Below are 20,399 nucleotides of genomic sequence, written 5' to 3'. Positions count from 1 at the left end.
CTTAACTACTATAATATTATGGCTTTTTGACCGTTCGATAAAGGTAATTGGCTTAAGTTCTTGATAATCCTATGTCGTTGTCATGCTCTCTCGAAGGTTCTACCTTTACCTTTTGTCATGCTACCCATAACCCGCACGATGTCCGCTTTCGTAACCGACTATCAAGAATGATTTTCTAACTGCTTAACTCAGATCCTTGACAAACAGTTCACATACTACCTCCAACTGAAACGTCTGATGCCATTCGATTCTAGTCCTCAACTCATCCCTACTCATGGATCATCATAGCCTACACAAGTCTTAAAATTTTTCACTTTATTCATCCAAAGTTCTAAAGTAAGGTTACCCTTAGACGTTCTTCACGTTGCATTTCGATTCATCCTTCCTATTTATTGACCAAACTGGTGCACTTATAGTAAAACGCTCGTTCATAATAACTGCCTTCTCAAATTCCATCTACTCTGCTGAAGCTATTCTATAAAAGGCTACTAACACTAATTACGCATCTGGTACCAGGTCAGAGAAAAGTTCAACTCCACGTTGAGGGGATAACCTAGGCGCCTCTTCTTGGGGACTCGATAATTCAAACGTTTCTGATTAACGTTAGGCTACCCAAGGTGATTTACACAATATTTACCTGGAATGACTTCCTAGTGAAGCGACGCCAGCAAATAACACACTCACTACCCTATCACTGAACATCTAATCTTATGGACCTTTTAACACTGCAAGGATTAACGAAGAGTATAAAATTGAGATTACCGGATCTTACTTGTTGGAATAGAAAAAGAACGGGAGTTTGGTATCGAGCGTCTAATCAATTGGTTTAAGACGCCAAGCGTGTTAATCCGAACGGTAAAATCTCATTTACACCGAACGATCAAGGAGGGAAAAATACAATTTCACATGCACTGAGAATACTTATTTCACTGATTTTCAATTCGCTGTACCAGTACCAGGGTATAGTATTTATAAAAAAAATGAAGAGTAACTACCAAGGACAGTTAATCAGAAACTGTTTGGGTCATTCAAAATAATTAACGCTCGGCTTTACTCTAACATCACTACCTATGATTTTCAACACTATTGACTCGGCTATTTAACCTAAAATCTACCATCTCCCTTTTGTTGAAGCTAGCTTTTCTGCCTAATAGGCATTCTTGGTCGTAACAAACCTTCTTTCTACACCGCTTACACTTCTGATTAGTGCTACCGAACGATTCCCTCGCTACCACCAACGGAGGCCCCTAATAACGTTCGCATCTTTACCTATACTATTAAGTCCCTGAAACTCTCAACTAAACTCGATTCTCGATTTATCACGATTTACACACGTCCTAGCAATACTCCCATATATTCCACTCCTGTTGGTAAATAAGAGAAGAAGTAGACGACTAGCTTTAGTACTATCCTTCCACACCAAATCCACATACTGCTACTGAGACGTCTCTGCTGAAACTTGAACGCTCTTCAAATGTTGATAAGTCTGAACTAACGAAATGTTCCTTCGCTGCATATCGGTGATTGTTCATCCCATCCATGTCGTGGAGTTAAACGTACCCATAACCGTAAATAAGAGAGGAAAGACCTAAATGCCCCCTACTGAAAATACAAGGAGAAAATATTCCTCATTCTAACTCAGGGATCATATTTAAATCGAACGCTGACTACGGCCAAAAGCCAAATCAGCTTAGTCAACAAGACAGTGCATGACCGAACGGTAATTAATAAAACGTTCGGTCACAAGAAGACCAACAAGAGACCGAACGATCAGCAAGAAACCGGACGGTCGAGTTCAATAATTAGAAGGGTCAAATCTCAATCAGGACTCAGAAAAGAAAAACATCTCTGGCACAAGTCATGAGTGTACATCCTTATTGCTTCTATCCAGACATCTCTGTTCTCAAAGCTTTTAGTTGAATATATAGAATTGGCATCTAGATTTGGGAAAAACGGTAGAACATACCATTTAATCTCAATTCTCTATAGGAAAACATGACAAACCCGTAACTCACAGGTCGTTTTAGGAACTAACTGCTCTGATACCAATAAATGTAACATCCCAATAAATGATAATTACCATTAACCAGAACTAATCACATTTACAGAAATACAGTGCAGTCTTACAGATTTACAACAGCTGCTCAAAATTTAAAACTGAACGTACAGCAAATTACCGCGTTCAGAATTCATGATCAATTCAAAACCAGTGCTGAATAATCTATTCTGCAAAACTATATACAGAACTGCCAAAATTACAGCACAGAAAAATCTAATATCTACTACGGAACAAGCCTCTACTGCTCAGCTTTAACTTCAACTTCTACCAAGTTGGCATCCTCCAAATTTTCTTCTTCCAGCATGGTTTCAAGGGGTGCCTCACCATCTGCTCACATCCACAACGGATGATCATTGCATTGACAAGACGGACATACAGAACAGTAGACAACACAAGGAAATTTGCAAGGGTAAGCTTAGGTAATTTAATTCAATATAATCAACATAATTTAACATATAAAATCAGTCATACAATTCATACAATATTAAACACATATCCACGCATACAGTAACTCATCCAAATTCTCCTAATTAAAGACTGTCCGGACTGTATGATCCATGTATCTACAGGCGTTCTTGCACCCGGGTGATGTAGTAACTGGGATACCCTCAACAGCTGCCACCCGAGGTTAACCCTTATCAGCCCAAAGTACTATGTAGGACTAGTGCCTCCTGCCATTCCCACGCATGAACTACTCTCCTCTACATGAGGATAAGCAATCACGGAATATCAGGATGAACAGCCATCAGTAGCTTATCCATGGTCATACTACACTACTTCTCATATTCACATCATGGAGACGTTCCTCCTTGGAACGCTCATTCACAATCCAATCCAATAAATCCATTCACACTATTATTCGCACATTGTTAAACATTCCTCTTATTCAGATTTCCATTCTATGTTCCACTCTCTTAATTTAAACCAAGTTTATCGTTTAATAGATCCAGACGAATGTATTACAGTACACTGATATCACGTTTCTGAACAAAAGAAACGAACCATTACCCATTCATGGACGTTAAGACAAAGTAGTAATGTAACTGAGATTGAGTCTAAAATATCAGAATAATACTTAGGAAAATTCTAAGTATAAGGACTTGAGGTTAAATGTAAAGAACCATCACAGTTTAAATGAATTCAAATAAATAATCAGAGCATTAATAAATTCGGAAACGAACACTGCCAGTCAAAGACCGAACGTTAATTAATAAATTGAACGAACGCTGTTGAAGTTCTCTTCACGAAGCAATGATAATGACGAGCGTTCAGTAGAAACCGAACCCTCCTTAGGACGAACGCTAGGTCAATGACCGAGCACCAAATAGAACGAACGTTCAGTATCAGACCGAACGCTAACTAGGACGAACGCTAGGTCAATGACCGAGCACCAAATAGAACGAACGTTCAGTATCAGACCGAACGCTAACTAGGACGAACGCTAGGTCAATGACCGAGCACCAAATAGAACGAACGTTCAGTATCAGACCGAACGCTAACTAGGACGAACGCTCAATCTAAGATCGAGAGTTCCTTTGGACGAACGCTTAGTATAATACTAGGCGCTGCTTATGACGAACGCTGGTAAACAAGACCGAACGTCCTAACTATATTTCAATTTATTTTAAATCGTGGGACAAGTTAGGCTAGGCCGAACGCTCACACCTAACTCTTGACACCAATGACGCTCGTTCTTAATCAGAGTCCTTTCCAAATGAAAGAACCCTTATTCTAAGTGATTTTCCAGAGAAACCGAACGGTATAAGACCGTTCGATAACGAGCGTACATGATCAATCAGAGAAGATATAAATTTCCAGAGTTTTCAAACACGATAATTTCACAGTTTTCATAAGATCCATAACTTAGAATTTATCTCCAACATCAATATCATACATTACAGAATTCATATTATCATTTCATCAATACAGAATTTTCCATTTTCCAGTTTCACACATATCATCATCAACATCCAGTTCCAAGCATTTTCATTCCGAATCATACAGAAATTCAATCATATTCCAATTCATACATCTCATTCTCTGCATACGGTTCAAACAACATTCATAATATACATCCAGGGCAACCATGCTTATTCAGGCACACTCAAAATTCATATATTTCATACATTTTAAACAACCAGCACACTTCATTACTGTCATAGACATCAAACCAGCATTAAATTAAATTACTAAAGCTTCCCTTACCTGGTTCAGCAGTGAACTTCCAAATGCTAGGGTTTCACTCTTGCTCTCACAGCTTTCTATCCAGAAGTTTACTCAACAACTTCCACTTAATCTAATACACCAAAATCGTAGACAGATCAGACCCCTAACCCACGCATGCAACCAGAATTTTGGTTCGCATGAACTGAATGAACGAAGTGCAGAGATGAGGACTTACCAGTCACAGAATTCTAACTTGTTCGGTTCAAATGAAAGCTTACAACACCGTGAATGATCCTACGGTTTCTGAAATGGAAGCAAAGATGCTGGTGGTAAGTGATCTTAGAGAGAAGATGAAAAGAGTTTAGAGAGAAGCTGGAGGATTTGAATTCAGATTTTCTGGGAAGAAGATGAAGCATGCAAGGAATGGAGAAGAGGTTTCCAGAAAATATTTTTCTCTTCCCACGCAGGACGAACGTCCATTCTCTGCATGCCACTTGTTTTCCACTAACGTTTTTGGAACGTTCCCTCAGTGACACATGGCAGGCGCATGCAGAGTGGAAGTGAGTGGTTTTGACGTGGCAAAGGTGTAATAAATGGTGATCAGAATGTGGATTTAAGTGCTTAATTAATCAGGTTCTCACATAAACAGTAAAGAATCGTTAAATAAAATATTTTTGCTATATTACAGAGTTACAGAAATTCATTTAAGACTGTATTATAATAAAAAAAATGGTATTTTAAAAGCATTGGTTAAAGAATTGAAATATTTTCTTTTATTGAAAATTATGGGAGAATGTATTAAGAAATCGTAAGGAATGTATTTTTTTATGAAATTCAATAAAAAATACATTTGATTATTTTAATGGTTTAATCCTTTACTACATCCCTATTTATGTACGAATGTCTCAATTGGGTCCTCGTTTTTTAAAGTGTATCAAAATGGTCCTTAATTTTGAAAATTGATATCAATTGAGTCCTTTCCGTTAAGTTGGCTGGACGGCGTTAAAAAAATTGATGAGTGGATGCTGAGATGACGAACGAACGCTCGTCCACCAGCGAACGGACGCTCGTCCACCAGCGAACGAACGCTCGTCCACCAGAGAATGAACGCTTGTCGACCTCTTACTACTGGACGACCGTTCGTTCCGCACTGGACGACCGTTCGTTCGGTGGTCGACGAGCGTTCGTTCGCTGATGGACGAGCGTTCGTTCGCTGGTGGACGAGCGTTCGTTCGTCATCTCAGCATCCCACTCATCAATTTTTTTAACGCCGTCCAGCCAACTTAACGGAAAGGACTCAATTGATATCAATTTTCAAAATTAAGGACCATTTTGATACACTTTAAAAAACGAGGACCCAATTGAGACATTCGTACATAAACAGGGATGTAGTAAAGGATTAAACCTAGATTAAAAGAGTAAAATATGCCTTATGATAGGAGGAAGTGGACAAAGAAGGTGACTCCAAAATCGTAAAAGAGCTAAGATTTTGAAATGAGATTGTGTGGGTAGAAGAGGTGGTTGTAAAAGAAAAATAGTGGTTAGAATTTGATACCAAGTAGAACACGAGATGGTGCCAAAAAAACGGATCGCTAACTTTATTTATTCAAATTATTAATTTAAACTGAAAATGTAATGATTAAACTAAGGACCGCGATATTCCAACAACAGATTTTTAACACTCTTTTGACAACGCCACGTGTCGCCACCTCATTGGTTCGTTTAAATTTTTTTTTTTTTAAAACCTATGACCGTAACCCTTATTTTGAGTGAAAATCCTAAAATACCCCTTTCCCTTTCTCTGTTCCATTGCCTTTCCCTTTCTCTGTTCCATTGCAAACGAAGGTCTGTTCTCTTGAGAGGTCGAAGGTTGCGTTTCGTCTCGCTTCGTTCCATTTGCATCCTGTTGTCTCCGGCCAGTTTGGTCTCTTGTTATCGTGCGTAATGGCAAGTTCCGGTGACGATTGTCCGACGACTAAGGTAAGTGGTTTTCCATTCCATGTCGTAGCTTGGTTATTCGGTTTGGGCATCACGTAGCATGGTTATTTGATTTGGGTTAATGTTTGGGGTTCGTATCGTTGTGTTGTGGTGCTTGGGTTATTGGGTTTCATTGTTTTGATGATTTGATTTTGGTTTATGCAGTCGAGTGTTCGTCACTCTTTTTCGACAAAGTATATATGTACTTTGAACGAACGCTTAACAAAGGAGCATCGATCATTGATTGCGACAACTCCATTTGCTTGGTTTTTAGATGTCAATGTCAATGTTAAAGTAGGTAGAAATATACTGAGTGAGTTATTGGGTAAGTGGGACGACTGTAGTAGTGGTTTTATAGTTGGGAATAAAGTTTTGAATATAAATGAAAATGATATTTATTTAGGGTTGGGACTGAGTACAGATGGTGCAAACATTAACTTAAAGGAAGAGCTGGGCAATAGTGAATGTGTGAAATACATAGGCAAAGGAACAAAGGAATTGAATTCAATATACAAAATTCTAATGCGAAAACAAAAGAAGAAGATTCCTTGTTCTCATTTTTGTAGCCTTTACCTCCTGGTAGGGATAAGTGAGATTTTATTTCCAAAACGTAGCGGGAAAGTGTTTCCCGTAATGTTTAATGTTGTTGACAACTTAAGTGCTTTGGGTAGTTATTGTTGGGGTAGTCTAGTTTATCGTTTTCTGTTACATAGTTTGTGCAAAGCTTCAAAAGGCTTGAAGAAAGGCAAAGGTATTTCAAACGTTTACGTCAACGGTTGTGTGTACATGCTGCAGGTAATTAATAGTATTTGATGTACTTACTTAAAATGTTATTTGAATTAAGTTTGTTACAAGTTAAGATGATTTATTTGTCTTAGGTATGGTTTTTTGAGCTGTTTGTTCCACCAAAAGGTCCTATTGATAAATTTCCACGAATATTGCATTGGATGAATATAAGTGTTGGAGACAAGTTCGTTAAACGGTGTATGGAGACAGGTTTGGTAAGTTGTTTGTTATCGAAAGTTTTGTTATGTTTTCATATATTGACCAAAGTTGTGTAATCTGTAATGTGTTTTTAAATTTCAGGTTGTTGACGATGTTTATGGTGGTCCTTCAACGAAGGATAAGGAGGAATACAGACCAACACCTAAAAGAAAGGATGCTAAACCAAGAGGAAAGAAGAAACAAAAAAGAGCTCGCAGAGAAACTTTTATGCGTGCCTTAGAGGAACAAGAATTTCTAATTGAAGAACTTAAAAGGAGGGTTGCAACTTTGGAGGCACAATTGGCTGAAGAGAAGGCAAGAAGGCAAAATAAACATGACGTTGGACAAAGTGTGCCTCGTACAGAACCATCTGTGAACACTGGTTTTGTATCCCCTACTGACATTGACGGAAATGAACAACCTTTGAAGACGTATGTTAGGGTTGGATCACGAAGGCGTTACAAGGGAAGAGCACTTAGGACTCCATACACCGGGACCGTAGTGCTTAGAATAAAAAATGAGTGATTTGTGTATTTAGTTGATTGAAAATGTTATTTGGAAAGTAATGAAAATTGTAATCATTATAAATAGATTAAGAAAACAATGTTCAATGTATTCGATTTGGTTCAATGAAATAAAATTTGAGTTTTGGTTTGAATTGGTCTCATATTTTATCTATTCAATACCATTGTTATTATGAGTTGTGGGTTTGTCGATTTCAGAATGTCGTAATTTTTTTTGTCTCCTAAGTTGCAGGCTTGTTTGTAACATGTTGGTGTTTGAGTGGTCATTTTGAGTAACATGTGATGTGATGTGAGTCCAAGGAGTGTGAGGTGACCCCTCATGAGTTGGGGGAGCAACCTTTGCAAGGAATGAGTGAGAGTGCTGAAAAAAGGAGCTGGTAATCGTTTACAGGACCCTGTAAACGATTACCCGAGAGAAATTGCCAATTTGTACAGAAAGTCCAACACAGGTACTCAGTCAGGTGAACACAGGTCACCATTGGAAAAAAAAGTGACTTTTAGGCAGTTCTGCACCTGTCTGAGGCTGGTGAAGGTGTTGCAGTGGTGGGAGAGGGTGGGTGGTGATGTGATGTGAGTCCAAGGAGGGTGGGGAGACCCCTCATGAGTTGGAGGAGCAAGCTGTGCAAGGAATGAGTGAGACTGCTGAAAAAGGGGCTGGTAATCGTTTACAGGACCCCTGTAAACGATTACCCCAGAGAAATTAAGCATTTGTACAGAAAGTCCAACACAGGTACTCAGTCAGGTGAACACAGGTCACCATTTGCAAAAAAAATGACTTTTAGGCACTTCTGCACCTGTCTGAGGCTGGTGCAGGTGTTCCAATGGTGGGAGAGGGTGGCTGGTGATGTGATGTGAGTCCAAGGAGGGTGGGGAGACCCCTCATGAGTTGGTGGAGCAACCTGTGCAAGGAATGAGTGAGAGTGTTCAAAAAGGGCTCTGGTAATCGTTTACAGCACCCCTGTAAACGATTACCCGGGAGAAATTGCCAATTTATACAGAAAGTCCAACACAGGTACTCAGTCAGATGAACACAGGTCACCATTGGCAAAAAAAGTGACTTTTAGGCACTTCTGCACCTGTCTTAGGCTGGTGCAGGTGTTCCAATGGTGGGAGAGGGTGGCTGGTGATGTGATGTGAGTCCAAGGAGGGTGGGGAGACCCCTCATGAGTTGGTGGAGCAACCTGTGCAAGGAATGAGTGAGAGTGTTCAAAAAGGGCTGTGGTAATCGTTTACAGCACCCCTGTAAACGATTATCCGAGAGAAATTGGCAATTTGTACAGAAAGTCCAACACAGGTACTCAGTCAGATGAACACAGGTCACCATTGGCAAACAAAGTGACTTTTAGGCACTTCTGCACCTGTCTGAGGCTGGTGCAGGTGTTCCAATGGTGGGAGAGGGTGGCTGGTGATGTGATGTACTTTTTGAACACTCTCACTCTCACTCATTCCAGAGCCCTTTTTGAACACTCTCACTCATTCCTTGCACAGGTTGCTCCACCAACTCATGAGGGGTCTCCCCACCCTCCTTGGACTCACATCACATCACCAGCCACCCTCTCCCACCATTGGAACACCTGCACCAGCCTCAGACAGGTGCAGAAGTGCCTAAAAGTCACTTTTTTTGCCAATGGTGACCTGTGTTCACCTGACTGAGTACCTGTGTTGGACTTTGTGTACAAATTCCCAATTTCTCTCGGGTAATCGTTTACAGGGGTCCTGTAAACGATTACCCGCCCCTTTTTCAGCAGTCTCACTCATTCCTTGCACAGGTTGCTCCACCAACTCATGAGGGGTCACCCCACACTCCTTGGACTCACATCACATCACCAGCCACCCTCTCCCACCACTGGAACACCTGCACCACCCTCAGACAGGTGCAGAAGTGCCTAAAAGTCACTTTTTTTGCCAATGGTGACCTGTGTTCACCTGACTGAGTACCGGTGTTGGACTTTCTGTACAAATTGGCAATTTCTCTCGGGTAATCGTTTACAGGGGTCCTGTAAACGATTACCAGAGCCCTTTTTGAACACTCTCACTCATTCCTTGCACAGGTTGCTCCACCAACTCATGAGGGGTCTCCCCACCCTCCTTGGACTCACATCACATCACCACCCACCCTCTCCCACCACTGGAACACCTGCACCAGCCTCAGACAGGTGCAGAAGTGCCTAAAAGTCACTTTTTTTGCCAATGGTGACCTGTGTTCATCTGACTGAGTACCTATGTTGGACTTTCTGTACAAATTGGCAATTTCTCTCGGGTAATCGTTTACAGGGGTGCTGTAAACGATTACCAGAGCCCTTTTTGAACACTCTCACTCATTCCTTGCACAGGTTGCTCCACCAACTCATGAGGGGTCTCCCCACCCTCCTTGGACTCACATCACATCACCAGCCACCCTCTCCCACCATTGGAACACCTGCACCAGCCTCAGACAGGTGCAGAAGTGCCTAAAAGTCACTTTTTTTGCCAATGGTGACCTGTTTTCACCTGACTGAGTACCTGTGTTGGACTTTCTGTACAAATTGGCAATTTCTCTCGAGTAATCGTTTACAGGGGTGCTGTAAACGATTACCAGAGCCTTTTTTCAGCAGTCTCACTCATTCCTTGCACAACTTGCTCCTCCAACTCATGAGGGGTCTCCCCACCCTCCTTGGACTCACATCACATCACCACCCACCCTCTCCCACCACTGGAACACCTGCACCAGCCTCAGACAGGTGCAGAAGTGCCTAAAAGTCACTTTTTTTGCCAATGGTGACCTGTGTTCATCTGCCTGAGTACCTGTGTTGGACTTTCTGTACAAATTCCCAATTTGTCTCGGGTCATCGTTTACAGGGGTCCTGTAAACGATTACCAGAGCCTTTTTTCAGCAGTCTCACTCATTCCTTGCACAGCTTGCTCCTCCAACTCATGAGGGGTCTCCCCACCCTCCTTGGACTCACATCACATCACCACCCACCCTCTCCCACCACTGCAACACCTGCACCAGCCTCAGACAGGTGCAGAACTGCCTAAAAGTCACTTTTTTTCCCAATGGTGACCTGTGTTCATCTTATTGAGTACCTGTGTTGGACCTTCTGTACAAATGGGCAATTTCTCTCGGGTAATCGTTTACAGGGGTCCTGTAAACGATTACCAGAGCTTTTTTTCAGCAGTCTCACTCATTCCTTGCACTACTTCGTCCCCCTACTCATCACGGGTAACTCCACGCTTCTTGCGTTCACATCAATCACCAACACCCATCTCCCCACTCAGAAATTGATCAAATCCTTCGCATTAATTACCATTAATTTTAGTGGAAATGCTCTCGTACTTTTCAAATTTTTATTATAATGCTGCGTTCATTTTTCAATCACTAATTTTGTCGTTATAACAAACACAAACGCAAAGTAAAAACAATTCATTTCGAAATCCAACCACTATTCTTATTACAAACACATACTGTACATTGTCAAATAACATTAGGTACATATTTCAACATCTTATACATGTCAAAATTGTCAAATAACATTAGGTACATATTTGAACATCTTATACATGTCAAAATTTGATAATTTCTTAGCAATCCTAGACAATGCCGTATAGATGTAGGGCTTCCATTCTGCTAGTGTTCTCGTTGTCCAGGATCCAGTCACACACATATTTCTTTCTAATCCCAAACAACTCCTCCTGAAACCAACATTTTCCACATTAGAAACCAGGACATACAAGAATATTATCAAACACACAGTTCCAACTTACAGTTGTATATTCAGGCATGCTTTTCCCGTTGTATTTTTCATCTCCATCCCAGATTTCCATTGCTTTCAACATTATTACTCCACAATCATGTCTGAAATAATATACCCACAACATCAGATTACTTTTGCCCATATACATCACAATATAATCCGCCACTACAGTTCAAGAAACTTACAAGTTTGGTTGGGATGGGATATTTGCTTGTTTAACTGTCAAAGGAGCAATACTACCTTCCGGTATATTCATCAGGATGCCAAAAAACCGTGCCATATTTTCAGCCTACCAGTTAACAAAAACAATAAATACTTAAACAATGCAGGGTTATGTCATAATCACACGGTAATCAACAATGAAAGATGTCGAATCTTACAACGGCTGTGTCTATCCTTTTGCGGTCTCTGATCCCCTTCCCCAATGAATCAATCACAAAAATCTCCATTGACCTCAACTTCACTGAATAACACCACCAATGATCATCGTGGACAAATGGCAGAAACAACTACAAAAAATATAAACAATTTCAGTAACACATTTACAACCAAAAGTCGACAAGATTTGCAAATTCAAGGTTACTCACAAAGTCCGCCGTGGGTAATTCTTCAAGTCCAAAATGATCGGAACGCAAATAAGTGTTATAGTTATGAAGCGTGAATACATGGCGATTCTGTGGACGTTTCCTATAATCTGTAAGAATATGGTGCTGTGGACAATTTCAAAATCATCAATAAAAAATCGATCAAAAATACTTTCTTCAATCATAAATATGAGACAATATCAAATTTTATTTACCGAGTATAACGGACTAAAATGAAACCTCTTAACAACACCGCACAACCTTTTCTCAAAGTACATAAAGACCGTACAAGCAAAGAACACCACCTACACAATAAAAAATTTTCACATTACTAAAATAAACTATAACATGAAACACAACCAAATGTGACAATACTAACCATGTTATCAACGTATTTCATTGGGGCCAAAGTGTAAATTGAAGTCGTGCTCAAGCTTTGGCCAATTATCTCGCTTACAACCCTAAACATACAAATATTAGTCAATGACAAACAATACATATTCCTCAACCACAACTACAATTCATACCACATACCTGTGTACGTTCATCTCTCTGATGCTGACTGCTGTATACAATTGGTTTACATCAACACTAGTGCTTGGATCACCAACAAAACTCCGCAATGGGGGTATAGCCAATGGAACGACCTCCGGTTCTCCTTCATCAGCATCATCTTCTATTTCAATAAAATTAATGTTACGAACAGTTTCATCATCCCCTCTTACTTCAGCATGTGCACCTAGGGGGTCATCAACTTCATTTCCATCACCTTCTTCTTCTCCCCCAACTTCAGCATTCTCCTCACCTCCAACTCCATGTCCATCACCTTCTTCTTCTCCCCCAACTTGAGCATTCTCCTCACCTCCAACTCCACCCCCAACCTCTTCATCAGTGCACATGCATCTTCTTCATGAAAGATTGGAGTTTGATAAATTTCAAATAGCTCCCTAGTCAGAACTCCAATCTTGGCATTCAATGCTCTGATATGTTCGTTATTTTTCCTCAATCTCTCCTCCGCACCTGCTTCCCATGCCCCGTCATCAGAGCTTTCGTCTTCATCATCGTCTTGGTCAACCTTGGATCCTTCACTCATTCCTCCGTCATCCATGTTGAAAGCTGCACGGATTTCCGGCCTATGACGATCTTCATTTCGTATATACCACTCCATATTTAACTGCACCAATAGCACACAACAAATTCAGACAAAATACACAATCCATTTTAACATACAAAATAACGAAAAACAAAACACTTACATCTCCGGTCATAAAAATATTTTCAATTTTTTCGGTCCTTGATTTAAACGGGAACCATCTCATTATGCGGGGGAAAAACCGGTGCGAAGGATGACCATGCAAAGAAAGTCTCTCAACCGCCCAAGCCTAAAACATCATAAAATTATTTCATCAAACATAATTCACAATGTTCTGCACTACATCAAAATAGTGAACTACATATCATATTACCTGCAACACTGCCACATTGCCACTGAGAGTGACTGACTGGGGGATACCTGCTCCCATAATTTTCTTCTTACATTTATTTAAATTCTCTACAATGTGTTTATGTACACCGGTGCACCAATCATATAGACACAAACGGTCTAAGTCATCTAACACTCCAAAAGGCATGTTACAAACATGCCTTGATTTCCTAGGGAAATAGAAACAACCAAACAAACTAATATATATAACCTACACACTACATCGACTTCAATGTTTTTATCATCAACAATGACATTAAACATGTCTGTCAAGTCCTTCAAACTGATGGTTTTTGATTTGAACAATTCACCAACCAATCCACCAACTACTTCATCAAAGGGAATCTCTAAACCACCTATTTCTAAACCTAAGCTCATCAACACATCAACAACTCTAAACGGCACCAACTTTTGACGAACTCTAAAACTGTTATCATTTCCAACCCACCTGCTAACCATAACCTTCAATAATTTTAAATTCACCTCCACAGGGTTATTAATATTCACACACCACATAAATGGTGTCATCCTAATCCGATCCACATGACACTGTCGGAGCAAACGATTCATTTCAATAATGATGGATGAATCCATCGAGATAAGAAGTCGCCACTACAAAAAAAATCATAAAAATTTATTACTAACTACAATCCGTAAGATAATTAAATAATATATAAACAAAAAATTTAATTTTTTTTCTTACACTTGCTTTTTTCCCTTCCATTGCAACGGCCCTAAGAAGACAACATTCCACACTCAGTTATATCATTCAACTTAATGAAAACCAAAAACACAGAGTAAAACACAATGTCAGGGCTCGCCCATTTTTACTTACACCAAAATGTAAGGGTTTCAACGCACGTTTTGAAGAAGGAGGACAGAACGAAACCGAGGATGGAAGCTTCGAACACGGCAAGAGAACGAAGGCTTGAACGAACGAGAAGACGGACGACACAGCGAGAGAGAAGACGGACGACAGAGAAGGCTTGAACGAACGAGAAGAACGAAGGCTTGAACGAACGTCTGTGGCACCCTAAACCACGAAACCCAAATTTTGTCAAAATTTAATTTGGAAAGCCCAAAATACCCCTATCACCGTAACCCCTTCTCTGTTCCATTTTCAAATTACTGAGCCAATGGCAAGCTGCCACGTGCACGTTGTCAAAACTGTGTTAAAAAAGCGTTGTTGGAATAACATTTTCCTTGTAAAAATGGTTTTGCTGACTAAGTTGTGTTTGTGAACAACATCCATTCACCACTCCAATTCGAGAGATTTCCGAACACAACGGCGGCTTCACCACTATCAGCCACCATCAAACCATGGCGACCTGAAACTCGTTTCACAGAAATACCAGTAATTTTTCGGCAATCGCCACTTCAGACTTGAGCAATCGTCATATCCCGTTAGGGTTTGCAGACTCTCCATTGTGGAGCTTGCTTCAGGTGAATAATTTGCAAGTCTTGCTTTGTCCGCGCAATGATTAAGCTTTGTTCCCATAGAAAAAATATATTATCCAAATGGGTATTGTTTGCAAAAATGCACAGCACAAATGAGGCGATTCAGGAGGTTGGAGAAGCGAGCGAGAGAGTGAGCAAGGTTATGATGACGTGTCCCACACTGGCACTTGACACTGCTCTTAATCAAACTGGAGTTAAAGTTTCCCTTGATTTAGTTGAAGATGTTCTCAAACGATTTGAGAATGCGGGCATGTCAGCATTTCGGTTCTTTGAGTGGGCAGAGAAGCAGAGAGGGTACTCGCACAACATAAGGGCATATCACTTGATGATTGAATCTCTGGCTAAGATTAGACAGTACCAGATCGTGTGGGACCTTGTTAATGCCATGAGGAAAAAGGGCATGCTAAATGTGGAGACTTTTTGCATCATGATGAGAAAGTATGCTAGGGCTAACAAGGTCGACGAGGCTGTTTACACCTTTAATGTCATGGATAAGTACGATGTGGTCCCAAATCTTGCTGCATTTAATGGTTTGTTAAGTGCTTTGTGCAAGTCCAACAATGTGAGGAAGGCTCAGGAGATTTTTGATGCTATGAAGGGTCGATTTGAACCAGACGCGAAAACTTATAGCATTTTGCTGGAGGGGTGGGGAAAAGCTCCCAATCTTCCCCGGGCAAGGGAGGTTTTTGGAGAGATGGTTCATGCTGGGTGTGATCCTGATGTTGTTACTTATGGTATAATGGTTGATGTTCTTTGCAAAGCAGGGAGGGTCGATGAAGCAGTTGAGGTTGTGAAGGAAATGGATGAGAGCAATTGCAGGCCTACATCTTTCATTTATAGTGTCCTGGTTCATACTTATGGAGTGGAGCACCGAATTGAAGATGCTATTGATTCATTCCAGGAGATGGAGAGGAAGGGAATCAAGGCTGATGTTGTGGTTTATAATGCCTTGATTGGTGCCTTTTGTAAAGTAAATAAGTTTAAAAATGTGCGCAGGGTCTTGCAGGAGATGGAGATCAATGGCGTTGCGCCGAATTCAAGGACCTGCAATGTTATCATAAGCAGTATGATTGGTCAGGGACAGACTGATAGAGCTTTTAGAGTTTTCCGCCGGATGATCAAGTTATGTGAACCGGATGCTGATACTTACACAATGATGATAAAAATGTTTTGTGAGAAAAATGATCTGGAAATGGCTCTGCAAATATGGAAGTTTATGAAGTCAAAACAATTTGTTCCAAGCATGCACACCTTTTCTGCCCTTGTCAAGGGGCTGTGTGAAAAAGGTGATGCCGCAAAAGCTTGTGTTGTGCTTGAAGAGATGATAGAGAAGGGAATTCGACCATCACGTATTACGTTTGGGAGGTTGAGACAGTTGCTTTTAAAGGAAGGGAGAGAAGATGTGCTCAAATTTCTTCATGAGAAAATGAATCTTCTTGTCAAGGAGCCTTTACATGATTAAAAAAGGTGAATGCAGTTGGCAACTAGAAACATATAGCAAGCTTTGAATACTATTTTGTTGTCAAAACAGTTTTGTAACCACAGTTTTGTATACTTGGGATCTGCCTATTATGTAATATAGAAATCAGACCGCTTAACTTACTGGTAGACTTTTTCCTTTACTTATTCACTCTGATTTCTGTTATTATAATTTTTTATGTTGCTTCTTTTCATAAGATTTTCCTTTTACTTTGGCAGATATGCGGATACTGCCAAGTCCTTCCCAAATATAAAATGCATTGATGATCAAACATTGTATGCCATGTCATTGCTGATGAGATCACAAGACCATTATCCACTAGATTTTCGAATGTGACATAATGATGCCCTGCATGTTATAGGGAAAACTTCCTCTAAAGTTAGAATATCTCTAAATTAGCATGGGTGTATTCACCCTTTGAATTTGAGTTAAGATTTTATGCTTGATGATCGATGAAGTTTTATTGGAAGTGAGCGGGGGTTAAAAGTATTTGCTTTGGATTTGTCCCTAGTGAATTGGAAAATATCCTGATTATCATTTAGTGAAGAAAAACCTTGCGCTAGTGGCTGTTCATGATCTCTGACAAATCAGTGATGTCACTTACCCTGCTGGTAAAGCTCCCTTTAAAACTTACTTTTATTGATCGCAGACTTAGAATGATATTCTTAGATTTTCAGTATGTTGTTTCTTTTGGCCTAAATTTTCAGCTGTTAAAATGCCATTTGAGGTGGGTCTGCATTTTATGATGTCACTTTGTTACTAGCTTATGTTGTATATAATTTAATAATGTTCTACATGATACAAATGTGTTAATTTTCTGCAAAACCGGAATCAAATTAAGCATTGTTATTGGGACTAGAAAAATTATTATATTACACTTAGTTGGATTGATTTTAATCCTTGATTAAGATAAAGGTTGCAGTGTAGTTGCACCGGGTTCTCCACTTTGACTCTAAGATCATCCAAAATGATTTTCATCCAGAGTCCTTCACACATTCCTTGAGCAAGGGCTCAAAATTCAGCTTCTGCACTAGAACGTGATACTCTATGTCAACACCCAATTTCGTCCGGTTAACTAAATAATATAGGTCTTTCTTTTTATTGTATCTTATTTTATTTTATGTTTTCTTTTATGATTTTAATTCTGTTTTTATTATTATTTTATTTCATTTTTTTATTATTATTATTTTATTTCGTGTTGTTTATTACTATTTTATTTCGTGTTTTTTTATTTTTTTATTTTATTATTATTTCATTTGATTTTCTATATACGAGTATTTTAAAAAGAAAGCAAAAAAAAAAAAAAAAAAAAAAAAAAAAAAAAGAAGCAGGACATGTCCCTTTTTGGCTCTCCACTACTCTGCTCCTCTGACCCGTAACCACCTCTCTTCAGAAATCCTCCCCTGAATCAGACACTTTTCACGCTACAAGGCACTCTACAGGGGACATAACAAAAAGGATCCTCCATCAGGCACAGGCACGATCCCACGGCTCACTCAACAGAATCATCCGCTCTGAAATCAATTCTTGGCTTGGGCACATAAAAAGGATCCATCATTCCACCTCTGACCAAGCTCCATTTCCTCCAGCACGCACATCATAGAACCTCATTCCCCCACCCAACTTCAGCTTCATCTTCCAACTATCAAAAACCCCTGGCCATTCGTTGAACAAATCCATCTTGCATTCCAATAACCATTGCCAAGGCCTCAACACAGAGAAGCATATATGTGAACTTCTGATGAACCCACTTTCTCCTCCATTTACATCCATCATTCACCTCTCACCCTCTTCTCTATTTCCTCATCACGCACATCACAGGAACCCACTACTCCCTCAACCCACACCATTAACTGCAAAAACAAAATCCTCCTCCATTCACTCGTTGGATATCACCATCAACTGGAGTTCACTCTCATGCCCATTCTCCCTGGAAAAAGGATTACAAGGACCTACGAGAGGAAAACGCAAACATACAAGGTAAGTTCCCCTTAGCTCCACCGCTCGCAAAGGTTATGAATGTTAGATGATTATAATCTGCTCTTGGGTTTCTGCTTCTGTCTTGACTTGATAACGCCTGGTTTTGTCTGCTCGTATTGAACTTGCAATTATATTGAGTATACATGATTTGCTTCTGCACATTGTTTGTTATTCATTCATCCCAACATACAGAAACCCAAATTTGCTTAAGCTGATTCTTCCATTCTCTGTCAACGCCCACGGTCCATATCCATCCACCAACCACCAAGATCCAAGAGCCAAACCAGATATTGATACTAAGCCTTCAAGCCTCTGTTCATCTCCAATCATCAATACTGAAATTGAAGCAGTAAACACAAAACACATAACAGAAAAATCATGTAACAGAGGCAATAGAACATCAATCTTCACCGTCCCTTGACCATTCCATTCCCCACTGGAACCGCCCTCTCAACCACCGAGAACTCCCTCGGCGTGTCACTCCCCCTCACCTGCAGTCAAACTCAGAAACAGAAACAAACACAAAACCCATTCTTCTTTTCTCTTTTCTTCCCTTGTTCATGGAACCCTTCAACGTTTCTGATCATCTCCAATCCTCGGCAAAATAGAATCCTCAAGCAGCAAATACCACCTCTCCAAACACACGCATAAAGTCGAGCCTCTAACTGTTTCCTTCTCACCATCTCCACGCCTTCATCTTCTTCCTCCAGAAAACAACATCCACAAACATAGCCCATTGTACAGTCAAGAAAACAACAAGAGGAAAGAGAGGAAGGGTTGGAACGGGAGGTGGTGGCGTGGTGACTGGGTCGCGGTGGTGAGCGGCGGCCAGTTAGGCAGGCGCGGCGCAGAGACGCCGGAGAGGAACCCCTCCTTGGGTGGCCGGATCGAGGCGCGGCGTGACGTGGTGGCTGGTCCAGAGGGGGCAGTGACGCGGTGCCCATCTTCGTCGCGGTGGCGGGTTTGGTTCGGAGGTGGCGGTGGCCGGTTCCAGCCGAGGTGGCGGCGGCGTGCCTCCCAGCCCTAGGTTTTCCTGGTCAGAGAAAAAGAGACCTGGCTCTCGATGGAGGGAGGCAGCATTGAGTGTAGAGTGAGAGAACCCCTAAGGGAATTCTAGGTTAGAAATCACCCGGGTGGGCCAAGCCCAGAATAAACGCACGTTTTTGGCCTTTTTCGAACGTTCGACGTCTAATTCCCTAACGAACGCCAATCTTCCCAGCGAACGCTCGTCCATAGCGAGCGTTCGTCATCCAGCCCAATCTTCCCAGCGAACGCTCGTCCATAGCGAGCGTTCGTCATCCAGCCTCATCTTCCTAACGAACGCTCGTCCATAGCGAGCGTTCGACATCCAGTCTCATCTGCAAAACGAACGCTCGTAGGGAACGAGCGTTCGTCATCCAGCTCATCTTCAAACGAACGCTCGTCCGCAACGAGCGTTCGACATCCAGCCTCATCTTCCTAACGAACGCTCGTCCATAGCGAGCGTTCGTCATCCAGTCTTATCTAACCCAACGAACGCTCGTCCATAGCGAGCGTTCGACATCCAGTCTCATCTTCAATACGAACGCTCGTCCATAACGAGCGTTCGTCATCCATTTCCCACATCTTCCCACCGAACGCTCGTCCGCAACGAGCGTTCGTCAACCAGTCTCATCTTCCCACCGAACGCTCGTCCATAGCGAGCGCTCGTCATCCAGCCTCCTGTTCTCAACGTCTGCTCGTCATTTCGCCCCTTTCCCAGCGTTCGTTCGTCAATTCCCCAACGAACGCTCGTCCCAATGAACGCTCGTCATTCAACCTCCTTTCCCAATGAACGCTCGTCATCTACCACCCTGTACTCGACGTACGTCCGTCATATCACCCACGAACGCTCGTCATCCAGGCTATTTTTCTCAGCGTCCGTTCGCCATCAACCGTGCATGCATACGTTCGTCGTATCACCAACGAACGCTCGTCATCCAGGCTATTTT

General features: G+C 41.1%; 2 protein-coding genes and 1 pseudogene across 4 annotated transcripts; 2 read left to right on the top strand and 1 right to left on the bottom strand.

Moving 5' to 3' along the window:
• The first annotated feature begins 6,585 nt into the window (after positions 1 to 6,585).
• LOC148204017 (uncharacterized) lies at positions 6,586 to 7,711 on the top strand. The gene is made up of 3 exons (XM_088107984.1): positions 6,586 to 6,997; positions 7,081 to 7,203; positions 7,289 to 7,711. The coding sequence occupies exons 1-3, from the start codon at positions 6,725 to 6,727 to the stop codon at positions 7,709 to 7,711; spliced, it is 819 nt and encodes a 272-aa protein (XP_087964110.1). The 5' UTR covers positions 6,586 to 6,724.
• A 3,387-nt stretch (positions 7,712 to 11,098) lies between these two features.
• On the bottom strand, positions 11,099 to 12,576 carry LOC148204016 (uncharacterized). The gene is made up of 8 exons (XM_088106462.1): positions 12,563 to 12,576; positions 12,408 to 12,489; positions 12,244 to 12,333; positions 12,032 to 12,154; positions 11,825 to 11,953; positions 11,630 to 11,733; positions 11,455 to 11,545; positions 11,099 to 11,382 (listed from the first exon to the last, which is right to left on the bottom strand). Exons 1-8 carry the CDS (start codon positions 12,574 to 12,576, stop codon positions 11,281 to 11,283), a joined length of 735 nt encoding a protein of 244 aa, XP_087962588.1. The 3' UTR covers positions 11,099 to 11,280.
• Positions 12,577 to 14,736: 2,160 nt separating this feature from the next.
• Positions 14,737 to 17,170, top strand: LOC148204015 (pentatricopeptide repeat-containing protein At1g77360, mitochondrial pseudogene; annotated as a pseudogene). 2 transcript variants are annotated; one of them, XR_015784353.1, is made up of 2 exons: positions 14,737 to 16,574; positions 16,668 to 17,128. The product of XR_015784353.1 is annotated as a pentatricopeptide repeat-containing protein At1g77360, mitochondrial pseudogene, transcript variant X2 (transcript). The 2 variants fall into 2 exon arrangements; XR_015784352.1 differs by having other exon boundaries at positions 14,738 to 16,436; positions 16,668 to 17,170.
• The last annotated feature ends 3,229 nt before the right edge of the window (positions 17,171 to 20,399 follow it).

The sequence above is a fragment of the Vigna umbellata genome, chromosome 2 (genome assembly GCF_029865625.1).
Source record: "Vigna umbellata cultivar VRB3 chromosome 2, Vumbellata_1.0, whole genome shotgun sequence".
Classification (NCBI taxonomy): domain Eukaryota; kingdom Viridiplantae; phylum Streptophyta; class Magnoliopsida; order Fabales; family Fabaceae; genus Vigna; species Vigna umbellata.
This window is presented reverse-complemented; position numbering and strand designations above follow the sequence as displayed.

Coding starts and splice junctions, on each gene's coding strand:
- LOC148204016 (XM_088106462.1), bottom strand. Junction 12,155..12,243: donor ATTTTAGTCCGTTATACTCG/GTAAATAAAATT, acceptor AATTGTCCACAG/CACCATATTCTTACAGATTA. Junction 11,546..11,629: donor ATCCCATCCCAACCAAACTT/GTAAGTTTCTTG, acceptor ATATTATTTCAG/ACATGATTGTGGAGTAATAA.
- LOC148204017 (XM_088107984.1), top strand. CDS start 6,725: ATGCGAAAACAAAAGAAGAAGATTCCTTGTTCTCATTTTTGTAGCCTT. Junction 6,998..7,080: donor GTTGTGTGTACATGCTGCAG/GTAATTAATAGT, acceptor TATTTGTCTTAG/GTATGGTTTTTTGAGCTGTT. Junction 7,204..7,288: donor GGTGTATGGAGACAGGTTTG/GTAAGTTGTTTG, acceptor TTTAAATTTCAG/GTTGTTGACGATGTTTATGG.